Here is a 22,867-nt window from a genome sequence, read left to right on the forward strand (position 1 = left end):
GAAATGGTAACACTTAGTGTAACACTTGGTATAAACTGGACTTCCTCTTCAAAAGCCAAAGATTGAAGAAATCCTTCCTTCTAAATCCTACAATAAAATGACGTGTTCTCGGTTATCGTATATACAAGATCCTTCTTCCTCCAACTCCTGACTTGCATAAAGGAAAGGGCCAAGGAGTGGGAGCAAGAATTTTGAACTTCAGCTTTCATCAAACAGTAATATATCTGGTCCAACCGATTCTCACATTGTTAATAAAAACGGGGACCAATAAACTGGAAATAGAAAAATATAAGGAAAAAAAAAAGTGAAAATTTGAATAGGACATTGACGTATCAATAATCTACCAAAAGACGGGAGATAAATCGCGCTTAGTCAATAGATGTAGAGAAGGAACCAGTGAATCAAGTACTAACAGCACAAAGCATCAGAGGAGCCTATTGAACCAAAGTTTAGCCTACTTTTTCCTGACCCAAATTTGAACTTTGGGATAGCAGAATCATTAGGAGTAGGGGTAGCATCATCTCCTGCAACCGCAAAGGATAACCTAGTCTTTCCTGACCCAAATTTGAACTTGGGAGCTGAAGCATCATCATTTGGGGTGAAGGCCTTAGTTTTAGATGAGAAGGAAACAACAGGTGGTGAAATAGTTATCTTGTTTGGAGAGTTAGCAGAAACCTTCGACTGTGGAGGTGAACTTGGCAATAAAGATGGCATTATAGATGGTGTTGGAGGCTCTGGTTCAGCAGATGTGGTAGAAGATGTATTAAAAGGAAAGGTGAAACCAGAACCAGAAGAAAATGAGGTTCCCATACTCGACTTTTCAATAGCTATGGATTTTAACATTGGCTTTCTGTGCGCATTTTGTGGTTCAGGTCTAGCTGAACTGTTCGTGATGGCTGCTGCTTTATTTGAGGCATCCGTAAGCAGAGATGTCTTTGGTAAATCATTACTGATTCCCTGCAAGATCAAACGGATGAAATTAGGAGGATATCAGGAAGACTGAAACAAAAATATTGACTTATATTCAGACATCCACAAAAAATATTGCTTCAATACCAACAACTCTATTCGCAAAAAATTGATACAACTTCATTTGCTACAGCTCCAAAAATTAGACAAATTCATACTACGTATAAGATAATAGAAATCAAGCATGTAAGTCACCAACCTGTATTGCACCATCACACAGCAAATAGTCTCCCCCCCCCCCCCCCCCCCCCACATGTGTTTCATTTACTTTCTTTTTCTCCCACTTGGGGTTTTTTCAAAGGGGGAGGGAAAGGGATGGCACATTGGCACAGAACAATTCATCCCTAGCAACAAATTTTACTGGGTCATCACTCACCAGGACACGCAATACGAAGGGGACTTGGCAAGATGACTTAGCAGATAGAAACTAAAGCATTCAACTAACTATTTTGTGCATGAGAATAGGGAAAAAAAAAAAAAAAAAACTTCATGGCAGGTCCTCAGTCATAATTACAATCTACAAAACACAACTGACTCACACTGAGGGAGCAGAAATTATTTTTTTAGTATTAAACATGGGGAAGAGAGGACACTAACAAAAAAACTTCAGATATTTTTTAAGAAAAATAAGTACCTGCTCTCCGCTCCTTTGAAAATCGAAAATTTTGAGACTACTACTGGTACCAACGGTAGAACTTCTTTTGTCCAGAGATGTAGACCCAAAAATATCTTTTCCAGAACCAGTGACAGTATTAGTTCTTTCCTGCGGCAGAACATTGTTCAGTCCATTTGTCTGAGCATTCTTTTTTTTGTCAACCATTACCCCAGGGGTACTTGAACTGATGTTTTGAGCAGGTGTAGGCAAAGCAGCAGCAGAAGAGTCCTTCCACGAGGTAGCTAACTTCAACTCCTCTGAATTTTGTTTAATAGTGATTGGTCTATCAATTTGTTCTAATATATGCCTTGCAACTCTACTACTGTGTGGATGAGCACTGTGAACCCCAGCCTCAGGTCTCTTTGCCTTGCTATTCACAGAATTGAAAATAGCGGTACTGGAGCTGCCTGGCTCAAATATTTTCTTAGGTGTAAAATCCAAATTGGATTCTCTTGCCAAAGGACTTCTCTGTGCAGTTCTAAACAATGTAGATTCCCTTGAAGGTGTAGCTGAAGTAAACTTATTGCGCATCCTACGAACAGGACCGCCAGATCCATATGTATCTTCTGTTTTATTGTTCACAGACTGCACCAAGAAGTATCAACTCAGAAATAAAGATCATATAAAATTATAAATGAAGCTAAGAAAAAATTGCAAGTTTTTCTAACACAGGTATTAAAGATCAAATAAAGAAATACATTGAGTCTTGGAGAGTCTAGACTAGCAGTAGGCCATGCGGCAATACAGAACACAGAGGCCGTTTGACATACTACCACAACTGAACATATCTGTATAGCTCCACAAAGTTGGATGAATAATAGATAATGAAAAATCTTTACAAAAAAAAAATCCTGGCGACAATAATTTATGATGTACAACCCTCCAAAATCTCAAACCAGCATCTAACTAGTTATCTAAAAGGCAGACAAATGGCATAGTATGACAATGTTGAAAACTAAATGATGAAAAAGTGATGCTACCTTCCCATAAACAGGAGTTGCAGTTGGTTGAAAGGGTGTAGGTGTAACACTTGGAAATCTCTGATTGTCACCACGCAATGGAGTCAGCTGATCCAGCAAGAACAAAGACTTTAACATTTTTATCAACCACAACAGATCATGTATAGTAGGGAAAATTGACCAGACAAACCTTGGACTTGGACTTTGAAAACACAGTCCTTGAATAAGGAGTTCTAGGAAAACTATGAAAGCCAGATCTGTTATTCTGGGTTTGTGGTGTTGAATAACTCAGCTGATTCTGTGTGACGGCACCAGGCCAGCATATTGGTGATTTCTGCAAAGGAGAGGGCATAGCTGGCTTTGATGAAAAATCACTAGAGAGGCCAAATTTCTCAGATTTTGGCACCAAACTTGTAGGTGTAAAGCCCATTTCAGAAGTTCTGGAACCCATGTAAGCTCGAGCTATATCAACTGGTGAAGCACCAATTTCATCTTGCATCTGCAGAAGTTACAGAAATACCAAATTAACCAAAAACACAGAAACTAGTTTTTCAACTACTGTAAAGTGACAGCAGTCTAAACCTTTTGAAGTCAATAAGATGCCAACTTGATGACCTTTTGACAAAGATATCATTTGCCCATTGTAGCTGTGAGCTAATATGCCAACATATTCTGGCATGTCAGCAAAGATAAATTTATAAAGCAAAATAATACAACATAAGACAATCCCCAAAGAGAAAAGGGTACAAATTGCAATCCAAACATGCTTCAAGTATAGGATACAAAAGATTGCATTCCAGTAATAGAAGGATAAAATTTTCCTGAGAACAAACTTTTTCGTTTAAAAAAATAAATAAATAAAAATAATAATAATAATAATAATAAACAAAAAAAAATTCTATAACTACAGTGAAATTAGAGGAATGCCTCACGCAGTCATGCATATGGAAGATAGTATAGAAGTTTTAATTTGGAAGATATAGGTAACGATTAATTATAAATCTTAACAATAAATGTTAACATTAGAAATTGAAAATCCCAAAATTGAAAATCCCACAAAGCGACCCAGATACCTTCATGAGATAAGTGTCTAATGATAGCAGTGGATCAAGTATAACATTTACTCACATGAAAATAAAGCAAGGAAAAGTAGTCATAAACAGCATTGATTTAAGGGAATAATTAATAGCATCCAATGTACATCACAAGGAAAACGCATATTCATTCTTATACTTGTATATATCATGTTGCTGTTATTAAGTAACTAAATTTTTTAATATTCAAAGCTTATGCACTAGTCAAAAACTCAGAACCTCATGAAGATTTCAGAAACATTGTGGTTAGCGTGGAGCATAATGTATATAAAGATAAACAGTTTCATTATCAGATCAAAGCTACGTATAGTCTTATAGGAGGCAGATTGTACATAAAATTAATGCTTGTACGAATCGGGAAGGAATGTGTTTCACTCACAGAAGGCCGTGAAAGAGAAGTTGAAGTTGCCAGTTGAAATCTATTCATATCTTCGTCCTCGTCCACATGTGATTTTAGCCTCCCACTAGAAGTTTCCGCCTTTTCAACTTCATTTCGTCCACTAATCTCAGGTGTATTTCTACCTTGCTCAGCATCAACTACTTTGGAATGTAGTATCTTCATCAAATGATCAACGTCCTCCCTGCAAGTTAATACAAAACAATTAGGAATTGACAACTGATAACAGGGCAGAGTCTAGTACGTGACAATCTCACAATAAATTGATGACACATGGGAAACTTACTTTTTTAAGGTAATTTATTATTACCTGCATCCCAAAATGAACTTCACAAAAAAGAGAGAATTCCATTTTATACTAACTTTTCTCATTTCTCTTCTTATCCCGTCAATCATGTTCTCCACCCCAATAAATAGGTCTAATCTCTGACACTACAAATAAAATGTTGCAAAGAGCCAAAGAGTATAATTTAACCTAGCAGCAAGCCCAGCAACTATTACCTCTCCAGAGAAAAGAAAGAATATTCAAGAAGACAGAGATTGGTGATACTAACATACAATTAATAACAGGAACAATTTTCAACCAGATGTTAATGGTGCAAAATACTGCATTACAAAAAGGAGCACTGAGTAACAAGAGGTATTCATATATTATGGTTAACTCATGACCTTGCGGATTAAGAGACCACTATCCAGACATGAACAAAGAGACTACTATCCAGACATGAACAAAGATAACTATTCAGACATGAGCCACACGTACCAAGAATCAAGCAATTAACATTGTGAATAAAGAGAACATTAACACTGCAGAGCATTATGTACCTCCAAATCCTTAAGAAAAAAATAATAATAAAAATAAAATAAAATAAAATAAACAACTCACTTAGAGAATGTCTTCCCTTTGATAATCTGCTCAATGTCAGGAACTCCACCACCTGAACAGCCTCCACTTTTATCTAGTCCATCTTCATTAGTAATATCAAGCTGTGATTTCCCTTTGACTTCGCTGGGGTCAATCCCAACAGTTGATTTGGGAACAACATGCTGGAATGTATATTTGCAGACAACAGAGACAAAACACAGTTAAGTTTATATTAAGGAGGTAAGCAAACTCAAAACAATTTCACGTTTCAAGGCTCAACGTATCATTAATTTATTATAAAAGGTTCATAATCTTCATAATTTGACAATACACATTACGATTAATCTAAAAAGATCCCACATGACTACATTTTCGATGTGAATCGTGTAAACATTTGTAAGAGGTTTGGCCAAATCAGACTAACATGCACCAAAAAATCTAAGCTTCACGCTTTCATTTCCAACACGGGGATGATAAGCTTACAATAATTGAAACATCACTGTAGCAGGTGTCCAAATTCCAAAAGGCCAGATAAGAATAATATACAAGTATAATAGTCCATCCCAAAAAGTTAAGTTCTATATTAAAGTTCAGAAGATATAGCGTGCAATCAGTCATAACCATGTGGCACAGACACGTGTGACTTTCGATGCAGAAGCCATATATGTATAAGAACAAATGCATAAGAATTACAAAAAGAACGCAAGTCTTACATTCACTAAACAATTCTCTTTGGAATCTTCAACTTCTTGTTCTTCCTCTGTTTGCACCTCATCAGCTACAGTTGGGAAAAAATCATTAGGAAAAATAATGGGATGTAAAAATACTTAAGAGCACAAGTCTAAAACAAAAATCAACATACAAAAAGTGAGATTTATACATGTAATAGAAAAGAAATATTTTATTGAGAGAAAGAGGGAGAAAGGAGTAGAGAGAGAAGTAAAAATCCAGCAGATTGATAAAGAATGCAACCAAAACTAACAGTATATGAAACACCACGTACCAAAGTTTACATTCATCGTGAGCTATTGGTTAAAAAAAATCCATGTTCTTATATTTCTTCTCCATTCTTTACTAACAAAGATCCCTTTATTAAAACTCTCACAACTGATTATCTGAAACTCTCCTAATCCAATGGCGTCAGACCAGAAATAAACTCACAAGTTGTTCGATTACATGCTGATTCTCGGCCTCTCAATACAATGGAATTATATCAAGGCCTTTTGTGACATGAAGGCCAACAAAAAAGGATATTCAGTTACAAAATTCTAACTTGTTGAGCCGTGAAAAGTTGTTCTGTTGCATATGATTTAGATCAGAGTGACGACCATTTCAAACCTTAATGCTACTGCATAAGCCATAATTATCCAAAATTTAAGGTAGTTTTACAGAGAAATAATAATAAATAGACAAAAAAGAGCTTCATAATGCTATTAATTTTTATGATTGTGAATAATTTATTTCTTGGAAAAATAATTATGGTGTAAAAAGGTATACTTGAACCTATAAACTTATGTATAGGATTATAGGCTCAAGAACTCTGCAATTACAATGATAAGGTAAAGTTTTGTAATTTGTCAATTTATGCTGAGATGGCTGCAAGGCATGAGTCCAGTTTTACAGCACAGATTTATTTTCAACGTTCAAAACTAATAAGGGAGTGTTTGGTTCAGCCATATTTTAAAATGATGTTTGGTCCAATAATTTTTTTTATTTTGATACCTAGAAGGGTCCAACTTCCATACCTTGATACCTTCAAAGTATTGAGTTCTCATACTTTGGTGGGTAGGAGAGTAAGAGCCAAACTCATGAACCAGGAATCAATTTGATGGAGAGAGAGAGAGAGTAAAAAACCAAAAACTGCTCACTAATCTTTGAACTCTTCCTTAGTTCTTTCCTCCCCCGTCAAACCCCTTCGGCCAAAAAAGGAAGGACTTGGAATATGAACATCAACCCCTCATCAACCATGGCATTTTCCATAGCCAAAAAAAAAAAAAAGGAACTAAATATAAGTATATAACTCATTTTTCATGCTTTAAAAATCACCAATAGACTATAGAATATATACTTTGGCCATTGAAGATTCAAAACTGAAACGCTTGACGAACACACTCGACAATTTAAGGTTAAAAAGTGAGTCTTGATGGTCATTTGAAGAGGTCTCTTTTTTATTTCTTTTTCTCTTGAGTGAGACAGAGATTTGTTGGAGCCTTGGAGGAGCAGCCAATAAAACAATCATCAATTGTGTTCATGAGGAAGGGAGGTGGAGAAGAGAAGAAGAGGGAGGGCTGATGGAGGATAAGTAAAATGTAAATATATTATAGAATAATGAGTTTCAAATTCTGTTTTAGGAACCATACTTCTAATTAAGGTATGGGTTCATATGTAGCTATCACTCATTCCAAACCCATGGGTTTAATACCTAACCCTACACCTGATTCCACTCATTCCATAGTTAAACCCAAAACCTCCCAGCACTACTTCGTGCCTTCTACAATTTTGGCAACTCCTTTCCTATGGAGAAGCACAACAACCACATCTACACCACCACCAAAACGATGCTGAATTTAATAAAAACTTATAGGATTGGCTATAGGGTATCATGTCAAATCAAAGAATCATTCTTTCTCTTGGCTAGACTCAACTATAAGCATTAAGCAGTGCTTAACCCAGAATCACTCTTATTCTGGAGAACATTTATAAAAAACAATCCATTCAAAGGACATACACACCATCACTGCCTCTTAGAATAAGCAGTCACTAACTCCACCGCCAACATGTACCAATGAAGAACTGACCAACTCAAAAACCCCAGTTCTAGGGATGGCAATTAAACTCGAGTTCGATTCGAATCCGATTCGATCCGAAGGAAAAAAAATCCGATCCAAATCCGTTTAAAATTAGCCCGAATCCGAATAGGAGGCGGATCGGACTTGGACCCTACGCAAAGTCCGACGGAGTCCGAATCCGAGAGTATGAGCATATGCTTTATAACTTGAGACAATTGTTTGCTTATTTTGTAGCAAAATTTTGTTATGCAACTTAGTTCATAATTTAAATATGTTATATTTAAACTTTACTTGGTATGACAATACAAGCAATTATAGGTATATGACATTACAAAAATAAAATAAAAAAAATAAAAAATCAGATTATATCGGAGGTCCGTATAAACGGACCGGAGTCGGATCCGAAAATTACGAGTCGAATCAGATTCGGACTCGGATTTTTCGGATTCGGACTCGGATTTTTCGGATTCGGACTCGAATTCCGGGTCCGTTTGCTAAACGGACTGGATTCGGATTTAGCCACATCCGACCCGAATCCGATCCGTTGGCATTCCTACCCAGCTCCCACACAATAAATCATCACCACTAATGTTACGACACAGCAAAGAATGCCACATAACATCTCACTTAGCTATGAGCCTATGACACATGCCGCAATTTCTAAGATCATTTCTCCAAAGCACCTCCAAATAGTAGCCACCCTACCCATGTATAAATTTCTCAAAAAAAAAAAAAAATAATAATAATAATAATAATAACTCAAATTGCAACCAAATAGCAAGTCAAGTTCATGGTATATGCAAATTCGAAACCACACAACGAGTTCGATAGGACATGAATTACAAACCACTAGGATCATACTTACTCAACAATAAAAGTTCACTAACAAGTAACAACCAGTGCGTTCAAACTATAAACCTACAGGCGGCTACAGCCTATAGGTGTCCAACACGAGTACCAGAGTGTGAGTAACATAGCCTAAGACGGCATTACTATAGTAGCAGCTTAATCTTAAATTCTAGCATTCAGTCAGCAATACCCCAATCATCCAACTTGCATTATGAATCAACCTCACTATTAATCTCATACACGCAAATCCGCGTAAATAGATAATTAAAAGCTACCCTTTGATGGATTGCTTAATTACTCAAAACTAAATGAAAAATAGGCCAAAAATCAAAGAACAACCACCTAAACTAAACAGAGCAACATGATTGATAGAATTTGCAATACGAACAACAAACCCTAGATAAAAACATCAACAAATTAACCTAAAATTATCAATAGAAAACAGAAATTGAAATCCTCAACAAAAACCCTAGGATATCAAACAAGGAAGATGAATAAATGGAGGAGAGAGAAAGTACCGGTTTCAATGGAGGAAGGAGCAGGAGAGAAGAGCGAAGGGAGGCCAGAGAAGAGGCGTTTAGCGGGGTCCACAAACCTCGAAATCCAACGGCCAGTACGAGGTGGTCGATCGTACGGCGTCGCCGGTGGTTTTCTCTTTCTTCGAAGCTTTCCGCCGCCGCCTCTCTCACCTTCTCCGCCGTATAACTCCGGCGCCGTCGCAGAGGAAGGTTCGCCGGCGTCCGCCATTTGGGAATTTATGAGAAGAGCGGAAGAGAGTTTTAAAGTGTGAGAATTTTGTTAGTCAAAATTAATATTTGACTATTTTTTTTTTTTTATTTGATATGGAAGTTTGAATTATAAACATGCATGCATAACACAAGGTAAAATTTAATCATTCTCGTAAATGTAGATATCAAAATGTGAGATGAGATTAATTGAATGTTAATTTTGGTGGTTAATCGGGGCACTTTAGGGATATACTCATATATCTATAACTATTAAAAGTGAGAAGTTGGCAAGTTGGAAACTCCTTAGTAATAGTGTGGTGACTCTTTTGCCCCTCAAAATATTCAATTACGGTTTTACCCCTTCCCCTCTTTTTCACCTTTTCCTTTGCCCCATTATTCAGTATTCACTTTTCCTCTCAGCCATATGTTTCTCTGACCTTCATTATTCCCTTTCAGTTTTCCTCCTCTTCTCTCCTCTCTTTTCACTTTCACAAGTTTTAACCATTTGGGGAAATCCAAAGCTAGGGTTTCGACACCTTCAACAACGATGGCGGTGAGTTCGAAACCACCGATCATCGTTGGCGCCTTCTTCCTCTGCTTCTTCGCTCCCTCTCTTTCCTCGCAGTGTGAATTAGTTTCCTCCTGTTTCTCTACTTTCTCTCTGAAATAGGCAGAAGGAGGAAGATGGAGCAAGGTTTGCTCGATTCGAGTTTGAGGTGAATAAACTCAGGTTTTATTAGATGTTCGACCTGTTTTTTGTATTTAATTTCTAGATTTTTTTTCTGTTGTTGATGTTTGTGTTTTGTGGAATTGATGGAATTTCACTTTGATTTATTGAGAAACAAGATCAGTTGAAGTTAATGCAATTTTTTTTGTGAAATTCGAACAGATTTGTAGGAAGTATTATTGCCGTTTTTTTTTTTGGTTTGCAGCAAGATGACGAGACTTCTTTAATGGAAGCAAGAGGGTTTTATTTGTGCAAATTAAATTGGTTAGTGAAGTTTTCTTAATCTAGGGTTTTAAAAGGGATTTATGGGTTTTATTTTGGATTAATTTTGCCGTTTATAGGGTCAGCCCCTAATTTTTGTCAATTTTTTTCAGGTATCAAATTTCAGGAATTATGGCTCGAGTATAAGTCAGTAATTTGGATTTTCAAGTCACTGGACGCAAGCTTGAGTTAATGGTGTCCTTGGCAGGTCCTGATTTTTAAAAAACCGTCTTCAAGGATTTTTTTTTAATAGTTTTTTAATGAATTTTGATCAAGGTCAGGGTTTATTTGGATGTGATTCTAGAATTGAGATTTTAAGTTCTGGTTGCTACTAAATTAAACATTTGTTTTTTTTGTTTTTTTTTTTTGGAATTGTTGGGATCTGAGTCATCTAGATATTGTTTTGTGTACTAAAACGTGTTTTGACTTTGGTTGTGTGTTGATTTATTGCTGAATTAGTGTTGATTTATTGCTGAATTAGTGTAGATTTTATGCTTTTTCTATGAATTATTGATAATGATTTGGGTGGGAATTTTGGATAATGTAGAATGGGACTTTTGATTTTAATCTTTCATTCTTTTCATCGTTTTATTTTTCAAGACGATGTGCTTCGGAAACAGTTCGAGGCTACACAAAATGACCGGTAGATATTCATCTTTTTTGAATTGTACTACAATTTTTTGTGTGCTATTGGTGTGCTTATGTTGCTCATTCTTCAAGAACTGAAAATTGATGTCACATGCTTAGAGTTCAGACTCCCCACATAAAACATTTTAACTTTTATGTGTGTTGATTACTCTATTTCTATTTGAGTATATTTTGTGCGATTGAACCTATAGCTTAAGTGCTTATTTTATTTAAAAACTTCTATAAATCAGAATTTTCATATAACTAACGAGGAACATATTGTTATTTCTACCAAGCGTATAATCTAGGGTTGTGAAATTTTGGTACCATGATTGATATATTATATTTGCATTGGTAATGTTCAGTTTTTGAATTGGGGTTGAAGGTTTATAGTAGGGACAACTATTTGCGGGTTTGATTGGATAATGATATTAATGCAAAGAGTGGTCTTGTTTTTCAATATTGGTTGAGTTTATAGTGATTTTGATTTTGGGTGTATGAGGGGTCGCAAAGGGCAGTGATGAAGATGGGATTAATCCGAGGTCTTGGTAAGGGTTGTACCACCTCAAAGACTTTAACCAACCGAGTTAGAATTTCAGTTGTTTCCTTCAATAAGGTTCATTAGAGTTGTGTTATAATTACCTAATATTCTTGAGTAGTTATTGTTGATGGTCTCATTTGTATTGCTGAGTATCAAGTAAATTATCCTTTGGAGGATAAAAAAAAAATTGTTGGATCATAAGACTAGGTTTTTTGTTTCTACATGGTGATTTGGCATCTTGCTTTAAAATATTAACTTGGACACATCTCATGGCTATTCAACACCGGATGATTTTCTGAAACCAATATTATGTAAGTTGAAGCTTGAATGAGTTCAATTAACTTGATAATTGTATAAAATAATTACTTTTTTTTCGTGGCAACAATTTATATTATCTTGTACTTTCTCCTGTAATGCAAGTTTTACTGTATTGCAAGGTTTGCTTATTGGTCTTTAAGTCTGCAGTCTTTAATTTTTCTAATTTACAGCAAGGGTCGTCACTGAGAGAAACACCAGCAAATCTAGGGAATTTGGGTTTGTCAACTTTGCAGATGTTGAAGCCGCAAATAGTGCATTGTCTGCCATGGATGGCCAGGTGAGAACATGTCAAGAACCGGTTTTCTCACGCACAATAAGTAAGATTAATTAACACTAATTTAAGGCAAGCTTGAGTACTTTGATTAATAATGGAAGGTTACAAGGATGACAATAGCTTTAGGCTATTAATCTCACTGTAGCTTTAGGCTACAAATCTCAGAACCTCATACAGCATAATCAATAGGTCTATGGAGATGGGAATGTTCCTACTGGTGGTGTAGCTTTACCTTTTATTCTGGTTCAGGTAATTCAAAGTGCTGAATGCCACCTTTGGCTGGATTGGTTTTCTGATTCATTGTGATTCAGGTTCAGGTAATTCTGGTTCAGATGATCTTTGTGATTCATTATAGGCTGGTTTGAAGCGTATTCAGAGTTGTCTTTCCTCTGTCCTTTTATAAATTTGTCGTTTATAAATTTTAGGGGCCTAATATTTGTCATTAGCACATGCCTCTTAATCGTCGGAGACGGCTCTGACTTATGTCTGTTCTGTATAGTCTTCAACAGGACGCACAACCAAGTCTTAAAGCAGTTATAATTTTGTGCTACAGTTATAATATCATAAGACTGTTTATGGTGCATATGATGTGTGACCGTGGAATGTTGAGGTCAGTCATATTTATCAATTGAACTAGGGGTTTTTAAATGGAATTTTAAATTATGGAATGAATCTAGGTTCTTCTAGACCCATTTAACTGGTATTAATTTAACACTTTGGTTAAATTTACCAAATGTACGATCAAGTAATATTTAAGTATAACTTGGTTATGCTTATATGTGATAAATTGTTTTTTTGAAAAGTCATTTACTCCACTATCAAACATCCTGCTACCACTGCTACTTCTGTGTGACTGTATGCATAAACTGGTTTATCTTTGTGAAAGTTTGATGGCTAATATGAAGTAAATTTCCCGCCATCTCGGTTGGTAGGTATAACAGTTTAGGAAAGAGTAATGTCTCTAAAATTTGGAAATTTGGTTTAAATAGCCCCATTGAGATTAGGTCTGTGACTTGCAAGTTTTGGTGGCCAACAATTATTATTTCATGTTTTGGACATTAATCTTCTGCATCAAATCTTCATAACTTTGTTCTTTATTTGATTACGTTATGTAACTCTAATTGGTATGCAGATTATATTTTCTTTCATGGCCCTTTACTTAAGATTCGTGATATAACATTTACTTTGTGATCAGGTTCAAGATGTGCTGTCATAAGTGACGACAAAAGTCTTCTTTGAGGTAGACATTGGTGGAGAGCCAGCGGGAAGAATTGTTATGGGCTTATTTAGAGATGTGGTCCCAAGACTGCTGAGAACTTCCGTGCCCTGAGCACAGGTAGATTTTATCTATTATTTTGTCCTGCATCTTGTGATTCCTATCTATCTGCTATGTGTATCTGCTGTAATCTGGTCTAAGATGTAATGTGATGAAGATTACCTTTTCAACTACGTAAAAGAACCTTCTCTGAACTTTTTTCAGGATAATTTGGTGTATTGAAAAAAATTTGAAAGGCATTTTAATCCAATATTAATGTGGGGCTTATGGCACAAGAGGTTGTAGTTCCACTATGTTCAAAAGAAACAGATTGTCGGATTGAAATTCATCCAAAATAAAATTTATAACAAAACAGGAGGAAGACCATTCTTGAACTTTACTCACAGAATATTCTTTTCCTTACTTAAACAAGACTTGATAATTCTAGACGACTAGAAGTAAGATGGTTCTTCTGATATTTAATCCTTTCTACAAATGAGGGTTATGCTATCTTAATGGTTGACGCCTGATATATATATTTTTTATTTCTAGGTGAGAAAGGCTATGGTTACAAGGGGAGCCACTTTCACCTCATAATTCAAGTTTTCATGATTCAAGGAGGGGACTTCACCGAAAGAGATGTGAGTTGTTAACTTGTTATCCCCATCTTTTTACCTTGGTGACTTTGATTTAAAGACTTGAACACTACTCAACATTGTTAGATTTTCAATACTATAAGAGTAAGGTATGAAAGGGACCATAAAATTCACATGAGGGTGTTTGCAATTAGTTTAGTTTTAAAGTATTAACAATCATTGTCATGAGATGCTTTAAAGTGTAATTTGATTTTAATTTTGCAAAGTCGAATTATATTTTTAAAGTACATGTGTAATCCATTGTAAATTTGTTCTAGGCTATTACGGTATTGTCTTTTACTTGCCTATATTAATGGGATTTTATTAGGAATTGATAATGTGATTGATTGCGTTTTCGATTTGTTTGATTTACATCTTGTACTTAATATAATTTATATGATAAGTTTGGAAAATATGGGGGATTATATTGAATTTTATGTGGTTGGTTTTAATATGATTTGATGGGTCTAATTTGATTTATATGATTTGATGCGTTGAATGGGCCTATTTCATTAAGGTATGTTCCCTTATATGATCTAATGGGTTTGTTTGATTTTATATAACTAGGCGGTCACGAGATGTCAAAATGGAGAAAAGAAGAGGTCAATGTTGAGAAGCTGATATTCGGTTATGTCGTGTTTGAGAATGTGGGCTTCCAAGCTTTTTTTAACTCCATTGAAGTAGAGATAATGCTTTAATGTTGTCGGCTATAATTAGTATAATTTGTTGTTTGGTTTTGTAATTATAACCGTTACTGTGGTAATATTTTTAGTTAACTAACCGCATAGACCAATGTTCTTTATGAAAATGTACATGGATAAAATTCAATAGTCAATAAATTTGTAAAATATATAGGGTGAGCAAAATATATATATGAGTGAACAAATTCTTTAGATATGTAAAAAATATTTAGGGGTGAGCAAATTATTGTGTGTAGTGGTGAAGTAATTTGTATATAATTTTTAGAGGTGAGCAAATTTTGTAGGTGTGGGGACCGTAGGGTGAGTAATGAGCAAACTATTAAGAGGTGGATTGTATACTTGTACAATAACATTCGTAAAATTCCACTCACAAGGTCACGTGTAGATTGTAATATTGTATACTTCATCTATTTTTAGGAGTGTGCAAATTATTTATTGGTAAGCATATTGTGTAAGGGCAAGTAAACTATTTAGGGGTAAGCAAATATTGGATTTTTTAGGGTGAGTAAATTATTTAAGGGGAGAACAAATTATTTAGGACAAAGCAATTTATTTATGGGTGAGCTAATGGTATACTTTCTCTGTTTTTTTAGTTAATGTCTTTCTATTATCACATTTGCCAATACATTTTTTTACCGCTTAATAACTTCAATCATCAACATTGTAATTAAAATTATAAAAAGTGGGTATTAAAAAAATATACATATGTATGATTCAAACAAATCTCACATGATTATATTTTATCGTATATATAAATCACAAAAGCGAGTCAAAATGTAGTAAGTGAATATTGTATAAGTCAAAAGGTGTCAACTAAAAAAAAGGAGGAAATATAATTTTTAGGGATGATTTAATTATTTTAGGAGTTCGGTCAGGAGTTACTTGAGTAATTCGGTTAGATTTACTTAAAGAGTTCGGTCAGAGGTTACTCGGTCAGCGGTTACTTGAGGGTTCATTCATGGGTTACTTGAAGACTTACTCAGTCCAAGGTTAGTCGGTCATGGGTTACTTAAGATAAAGGAGGAGAGGAAGGGGAGAAGGAGAAAAAAGGGAAAGGGAGGTAGAGAAACAAGGGCCAAAATAGAGAGAATCATCAAGAGAGAGAAAGGGAACTATGAAAGCAAAGGGTTTGAAGAGATAGACAAAGAAGGCTAAGAGGTAGGGCAGGCCGAAAGATAGAGTACCAGTTCAAAAGAGATAAGGGGTAGACTAGAAAAAGGGATAAAAGCCAGAAGAAAATAAAAAGTTAGAAAAAATGGAAAAGATAGAAATATAGGTTATGAAGGAAAGAGGATAGATAGAGAAAGGCTAAAAAAAGATATAGGGACAGGAGAAATGCAAGGGAATTGGAAGATAAATAAAGAGAGTGATAAATAGAGAATAGGACTGGGAGAAAAGGACAGAGAAAAAGTATATGATATAATAATAAAGAACGAAGGAGAAGGCTCGAGGGAGAGAGAGAGAAAGGGAGTAAATGCGACCTATACTTTTCGATTATTGTTTTAACTGTTCTCACTTATTTGAACTCAATATTGTCACATCATATATTATCACACAACAACTTTTTGGTGCAACAAGCCACACCGTGTGGCGGGGGTTACCCGAGTTATTTTGTTAGGGGTTATCCAAGTTTTGCAGTTAGGGGTTACTCGAGTTACTCGGCCAAGGGTTACTTGTGGGGTTCAGATAGGGGTTATTTTGTTAGAGGTTCACTCGGTTAAGGGTTAGGGGTGAGCAAACCGGGTACCCGGTCAAAATTTTAGGACCCGGACTTGGAATTGGTTGGAACCGGGTCCTAAAATTTGGAACCGGAATTGGAATTGGTTTAACCGGGTCCTAAATTTTAGGAATTGGAATTGGAACCACCGGGTACCGGTTCCGGGTACCCACTTATGTATGTAATTGTTAAAATAATAATACAAATTATAATTCTTATTTTATTTATTATCATTATCAGTGTGTAATACTTATATTTATATATGCATTAAGCTATTTGTATTCATGTTAGGTATTAATAATACTTTTTTTATTGTACAAATTAGATACATTTAACATATTTTTATTATTTAAAATTTATTTAGTTTAGGATATATTCGGTAACCGGGTACCCAACCGGTTCCGGGTCCAAAAAGTTGAGAATTGGAATTGGAATTGGTTATAATCGGGTCCTTAATTTATTACCCGGAATTGGAACCACCGGGTCCAATCTCGGTTCCGGACCCGCCGGTTCCTAACCGGTTCCGGTTCCAATTCCGGGTACCCGGAATTTTTGCTCACCCCTATTAAGGGTTACTTGAGGGATTACTGGATTAGGGGTTACTCGGTCAAGGGTTACTTGGTTAAGGATTACGTGAGTTACTCGGTGAGGGTTTTCTCGAGTTAATAGGTAAGGGGTTATTTAAGTAGTTCGGTCAGGGGTTTCTTGAGTAGTTCGGTCAGGGTTACTTAAAGAGTTCGGTCATGGGTTTCTTGGTCAGCAGTTACTTGAAGGTTCATTCAAGGGTTACTTGAAGAATTACTCAGTCCAAGGTTAGTCGGTTAGGGGTTACTTAAGAAATAGGAGGAGAGGAAGGGGAGAAGGAGAGAAAAGGAAAGAGAGGTAGAGAAACAAGGGCCAAAATAGAGAGAATCATCGAGATAGATAAAAGGAACTATGAAAACGAAGGGTTTGAAGAGAAAGACAAAGAGGGCTAAGAGATAGGGTAGGTCGAAAGATAGAAATACCAGTTCATATGAGATAAGGGGTAGGCTAGAAGAAGGGATAAAGGCCTAGAGAAAAAAAAATTAGAAAAAATGGGAGAGATAGAAATATGGGTTATGAAGGAAAGAGGATGAGATAGAGAGAGGAAGAGAAAGACAAAAATTGAAGCATCAACCATACAAAACACACAATATAATCCAAATCTAAATGCACATTGATCAGATCTGGCTAAAACAATTCATAAATTGCAAATATAAATCTATCAATTTGAACATGTATAAATTTACAAACAAATAGTAGATATAAGTACAAATGTGTCAATTTTATTATGTATATTATCAAATGGAACATGTATAATATTTTAAGATAAGCTAAGCTACGCTCAATTCAACTTAGAAATCAATAGCTTAATAGATGGACCATAAAATCATCTTTTGTTAATTTGGTACAACAACAAAAACCAATCCATTCACTAAAAAAGAACGACCCATAATTGCAATTCACGTTATAATTTCTTACTACATATATATCAACAACGATATTACTAATTCATATATAACAATAACATTATATTTGTAGATACAACAAATATTATGTCAAAATAGAACAAATTAATCACACATTTACCTTAAGTGCTATGCAAAACTATTTCGATTCGCCAAAACTAACACGAGCCGAAGGTGGTTCATCCGAGCTGAACCTCGTTCGAGCCGAAGGTGGTTCATCCGAGCCGAAGGTGATTTATCCGAGTTGAAGGTGATTCATCCGAGCCGAAAATGGTTCATCCGAACTAAGGCTCATCCAAGCCAAAGAATGTTCCCCAAACCAAAGCTCACCTGAGTCGGAGATGGTTTTGATGCGGTGTTTTTCAAAACGCCGAGATTTTAGCCGATTTGACCGATACAAACTAAATTTCGCTCGCATAAAACCGATATTATCTCACAGCTGGCTAATTTTCAGCGAAGTACTTGCTTAAGAACATGCAAATACATCAACATATTTAAATTTAAAATAAAGCAAGACTAAGCCTAAATCAACTTACAATTCAAGAGAATAGAATCATCTTTCCTTAATTTGATACAACAATGCAACAACATCACTATTTACATAATTAACATACACATTTTAAATTATTGCTACATTATGAATTGACAAGAATACCCAATAATTATACTAAATTATTGCTACATAAACAACTACAACTTTATCAATCTATATATAATGATAACATTGTATTTATAAAAAGCAACAAACACTATGTCAAAATATAACAAATTAATTATACATTAACGTTAAGCGCTAAACTAAACTTTTCCGATTCACCACACGAAGCGCGCGCATCGCGCGCGCGGGGCTCGATAACTAGTATGGTAAAAGAATAGAAGTCATAGGACATTTATCAATTTATGTAGTGACATGAGGTCAAATTTAGATTAAGTTATTATGGGTTTATTGTGTCTTCGGATCGAATTTAAATCGAATCAGGTCCATTCAAGTTTTAGATATGCTCAGGTCAATAATTAATCGAATCAGGTTAGATTTTAGGTTGTGTTAAGGTCTAGTTTAGATTGAGTCATTTCGAATTACGACGACTTTCAAGTAGAAACTTTGTGTTAAGTTCTAAAAACTTCGAGTTCAAATCATGTCATTTTAACTTGAGTTGAGATTTTAATCAAGATTTGGAGTCGAGTTTGAATAAAGTCGTCCTTACTCATGGCCGTCCCGGAGGGGTAGGCCTCGAGTGCAATCCTAGGGCCCAAAAAAAAATCAGTTTGTATAGCTGTAGAATTTTACTCTGTAGTTTTTACTTGTTAAAAAAAAAAAAAACACCCTACTTTTTAAAAAGATAATTACTGCATTTAGTTAGCAATTAACATTAAATTACTTAGATGTCAATTAGGTGGAGATAACAATGCAATATAACCTCTTCACTTCTTCTTCTAATCTTCCAGTTTATATGAATATTTGCTCCAAAATATTAATCTTTTCAATTACACCGTTTCATATTTATTCAATTACCGAAATATTATGCAAAGTTATTACTCCAGTATTGTGTATGGAGACTTACTATTCAAATAATATAAGCTATTTTGATTGTCTTATATTTAAAGCTATTGTGTGTAAAAAAATTTGTTACATAAGTGGCCTTTTTCTTACATTATGCCTAGGGCCCATAAATTTCCAGGAACGGGGCTGTCCTTAGCTTACTGGCTAGTGCTTTATATTTTATACAAACACTATTCATATTTTTTCAACTTGTAAAGTTTTATTTTAAGACAAGGCATATAATATTTCTTAGTGTTAATAGTCTTAATTCTTATAGAGTACCACTTACGAAAACACTAAAGTTTTCTTTAAAAAAAAATCTCTTTAAAAGTTTTTCTCCTAATTAATAGTACGTTAAAACTCTTAAAAGTAATTCTCATTATGCCTTAAGAATAGGGAAAAAATTATGATCCTAATTTTCTCCTTAATTAACTCATCCTCCAATAACTCTCATTCCCACATTTCAACCCTTGAAATTTCCTCATTCCTCCTCCTCCCCCCTAACACAATCCATAACATTTCTCCACCAAATATACCATACCACATCAAATCAAAAACCAAAAATATGTCAACCTCTCCCAACTCTCATCCCACCTCCCCTTCCTCCACCACATCCTCCCCAACACACCCTCCACCAATCTCCATCTCCATCTCCACCACCACAACCGCCAAACAAACCGCGACTTCCACCTCTTCCCCAACTAAGGTGCAAGCCGCCCTCGACTCCTTAACCACAATCCTCCCTACCCCTCCCGCCTCCTTCTCCTCCACCACCACCACTTCCCCTTCACCCCCCGCCTTCGTCCTCTTAACTTCCCCCGAAATCACCTCCCAAATCTCCTCCTTACTCCGCCACCCTTCCTCAGGGTCCGGCGACAACCACCTTTGTCGTTGGCTCTACGACACATTCCACTCCTCCGACCCTACCCTCCAACTCATTGTCTTACGCTTTGTCCCTCTTATATCCGGCCTTTACCTCACCCGCATCACTCGTCGTCCACGCCAACCTTTAGCCGGTTTCGAGGCCATCCTCCTAGCCCTTTACGCACACGAAACCACCACTCGAAACAACCACCCCATCACCGTTACCATCCCTGACCTCTCCCACCCTAGCATCTACCACGAAAGCTCATCCCCTCAACGTAACAACTCCACTGACCTCAACATTGCCGTCATCTCTTCCTCTCTCGAACCCCACGGCACCATACGATCCACTCGTAGGGCGAGGATCGTAGGTGTCGCCCTTGAGTTATTTTTTAGCAAGATTTGTGTCATGCCTACCGAGTCTAAGCTCGATTTTTGCGAGTTCTTATACCAATGGGCCGGATCACGTAACAACAACAACGACAACGACAACGACAACCAAAGTGACGACGACAAAGACGGGCAAGGGAGGATATTACTACCGTGGGAGTTGTTAGGGCCGTGTCTTAGAATACTAGGACATTGTTTGTTAGGAAAACAAAAGGAAGAAGAGTTATTGTTACGTGAAAAAGGATATAGGGCATGTAAAAGCTTATATAATAGGGTTATGCATGATGTTAATCCTAAAGCAATTTTGGCTGTTGGTAGTTTGTTAAGACTTGTTAATATGGAGAAAGAGTTAGATGAGGTTGATTATACTGAGATTCATAGCACTAGGGTTATTTCCATTTAATTTTTTTTCTATTAATTTGTAGTTTTATGATGTTTAATTTTGGTTTTTAAATTAATATATAAAATGATTCATTATCTTTATTGTGATTGTGATGGAATGTATTGGAGGAAGTATATGTCACTCATCCTTCCCATTAAGCTCAACCACTTTAATTAATCTGCTAATAGATTTAATTCATATCTTCATAACAACGCTTTCTAGTGCTATTCAAATCAAACTTTTACAATTAATAAAAATTTAAAGTACTTACTCTTCTCTCGTTCTCTCTTTTTTACATGACAATGTCACACATGATATATGATACGAAGTACTTTACAATGGGGGAGTCATGCGTATACAAAGGAGGCCGCAAAGGACGATGTTACATGATACTTGACTAATGAATTGTTGATGAATTCATTATCATGCACAAATGGCGTCTCTATTCTCTAATAGCCATTTTCCATCTATATCTTCAACCTCCTTTGTACAAGATAGTCAATTATGAGTATTATTATTAGGAGCAGCAAAAGCCTATTTGTAAGGAGATAAACTCTCTTTAAGATAATAACTTTGTGGTACCTTGACATGACCCTTGATCAAATATTCCCACTTCATGTGATTTCTAAAGTAATAGTGGTTCAAAAAAATGTTTTAAGAGGCCATGATTAAAGGAAGAACATAGGTCATTTTAAAGTTATTTTTAGACCTGATCAATTTATAATTATATTTATTTTTTGGTTCTAATGAGTCACAAGGCTATTATAAATGTAATTAAATAGAAAACGGGTTAAAATATTTGAATCTATTACATACAAAGTATCATACAATATAGGTAGTCGGTCTTATTAAGAAAATTAATTTAAAAATAAATAAATACGGAAGATATAAACTTGTGACATACATACAACATAGTTAATTGATCTTATCAAAACATATCAAAATGACTACAGAGAGAATAAAAGTGCTCAATAATTGTAGACACAGTACAAAAAATTCTTGGTGTGAATGTGAACTTGTGGATTTGGACCAAAATGTTCTTATAGTCATCTATAACTTTGTACCATAGTCAGGAATATCGTAAGCAAGGGTATTTCTAATATCGCCCATTCAATGGCTGACCCCACTTAAGGGAAAAAAGAAAGGCATTGAACCATAACAATATAACATAGGTGATAGGTCCATAGGCATAAGCCTATAACGAATTTCTCAAAACCCATCAATCAATTCTTAGAATTGAAATCACTAGAGCTGTCAACCAACTATATTGGCCAGCCAAATTGGCGAATATTTGTTACTCTGTACTTCCTTATAAACTAACTTAAAGGCGTCACTTCCTTATAAACTAACCTAAAGGCGTCACAGTATAGATGTCAATTATCTTAGTTCATTAAAGTTTTTGGAAATGATATCTAAGACCTGACATCAAATTCTACCTGCATCATTGCCCTTTTGGCTCTCTCTATCTCATACATACAACTTCTAACATACATGTTTAGACTGCCTCTTTATATAAAATACCGAAATTATAATTAGTGAAAAATTAATTTTTAGTTTTTTAGTTATTACTCTAGCGTAACGCATAGCTTAGGTAACGCATACTTGTAACTCACAAAGATATCTTATGTTTGTCTACCATCAGTTTAGTCATTATAATTATGCTGTCAATTTTCCATTTTGTGCTTTATGCCAATACTCGTGTCCAATCCCTGTCCAACCTAAGACCTAGCAGTATCAAATATCATTCCATTAATATGCATGATATATACTAAACTGCTCATAAGTTCATAACTTTCACCTTCAAGCTAAGTCAAGAAAGTGAACATAAAGTCATAAACAG

At 35.5% G+C, this 22,867-nt stretch overlaps 2 protein-coding genes and 1 long non-coding RNA gene across 13 annotated transcripts; 2 read left to right on the plus strand and 1 right to left on the minus strand.

Annotated features, from left to right (window-relative positions):
• On the minus strand, positions 1-9,360 carry LOC145579795 (nuclear pore complex protein NUP1-like). Its single transcript, XM_081637051.1, has 8 exons — positions 9,096-9,360; positions 5,653-5,717; positions 4,961-5,121; positions 4,057-4,258; positions 2,774-3,082; positions 2,605-2,691; positions 1,604-2,209; positions 1-957 (listed from the first exon to the last, which is right to left on the minus strand). Exons 1-8 carry the CDS (start codon positions 9,322-9,324, stop codon positions 409-411), a joined length of 2,208 nt encoding a protein of 735 aa, XP_081493177.1. The 5' UTR covers positions 9,325-9,360; the 3' UTR covers positions 1-408.
• Positions 9,361-9,733: 373 nt separating this feature from the next.
• Positions 9,734-14,809, plus strand: LOC145579796 (uncharacterized). 11 transcript variants are annotated; one of them, XR_014099210.1, is made up of 7 exons: positions 9,734-10,296; positions 10,407-10,501; positions 11,950-12,370; positions 12,553-12,663; positions 13,249-13,389; positions 13,861-13,949; positions 14,511-14,809. It is a non-coding gene; the product is annotated as an uncharacterized LOC145579796 (long non-coding RNA). The 11 variants fall into 11 exon arrangements; XR_014099208.1 differs by having other exon boundaries at positions 11,950-12,056; positions 12,303-12,370; positions 12,553-13,389; XR_014099205.1 differs by having other exon boundaries at positions 11,950-12,663.
• A 5,147-nt stretch (positions 14,810-19,956) lies between these two features.
• On the plus strand, positions 19,957-21,048 carry LOC145579686 (uncharacterized). Its single transcript, XM_081636921.1, has one exon. It carries the CDS (start codon positions 19,957-19,959, stop codon positions 21,046-21,048), a length of 1,092 nt encoding a protein of 363 aa, XP_081493047.1.
• The last annotated feature ends 1,819 nt before the right edge of the window (positions 21,049-22,867 follow it).

This window comes from Chenopodium album, chromosome 14 (assembly GCF_948465745.1).
Source record: "Chenopodium album chromosome 14, dcCheAlbu1.1, whole genome shotgun sequence".
Taxonomy (NCBI): domain Eukaryota; kingdom Viridiplantae; phylum Streptophyta; class Magnoliopsida; order Caryophyllales; family Amaranthaceae; genus Chenopodium; species Chenopodium album.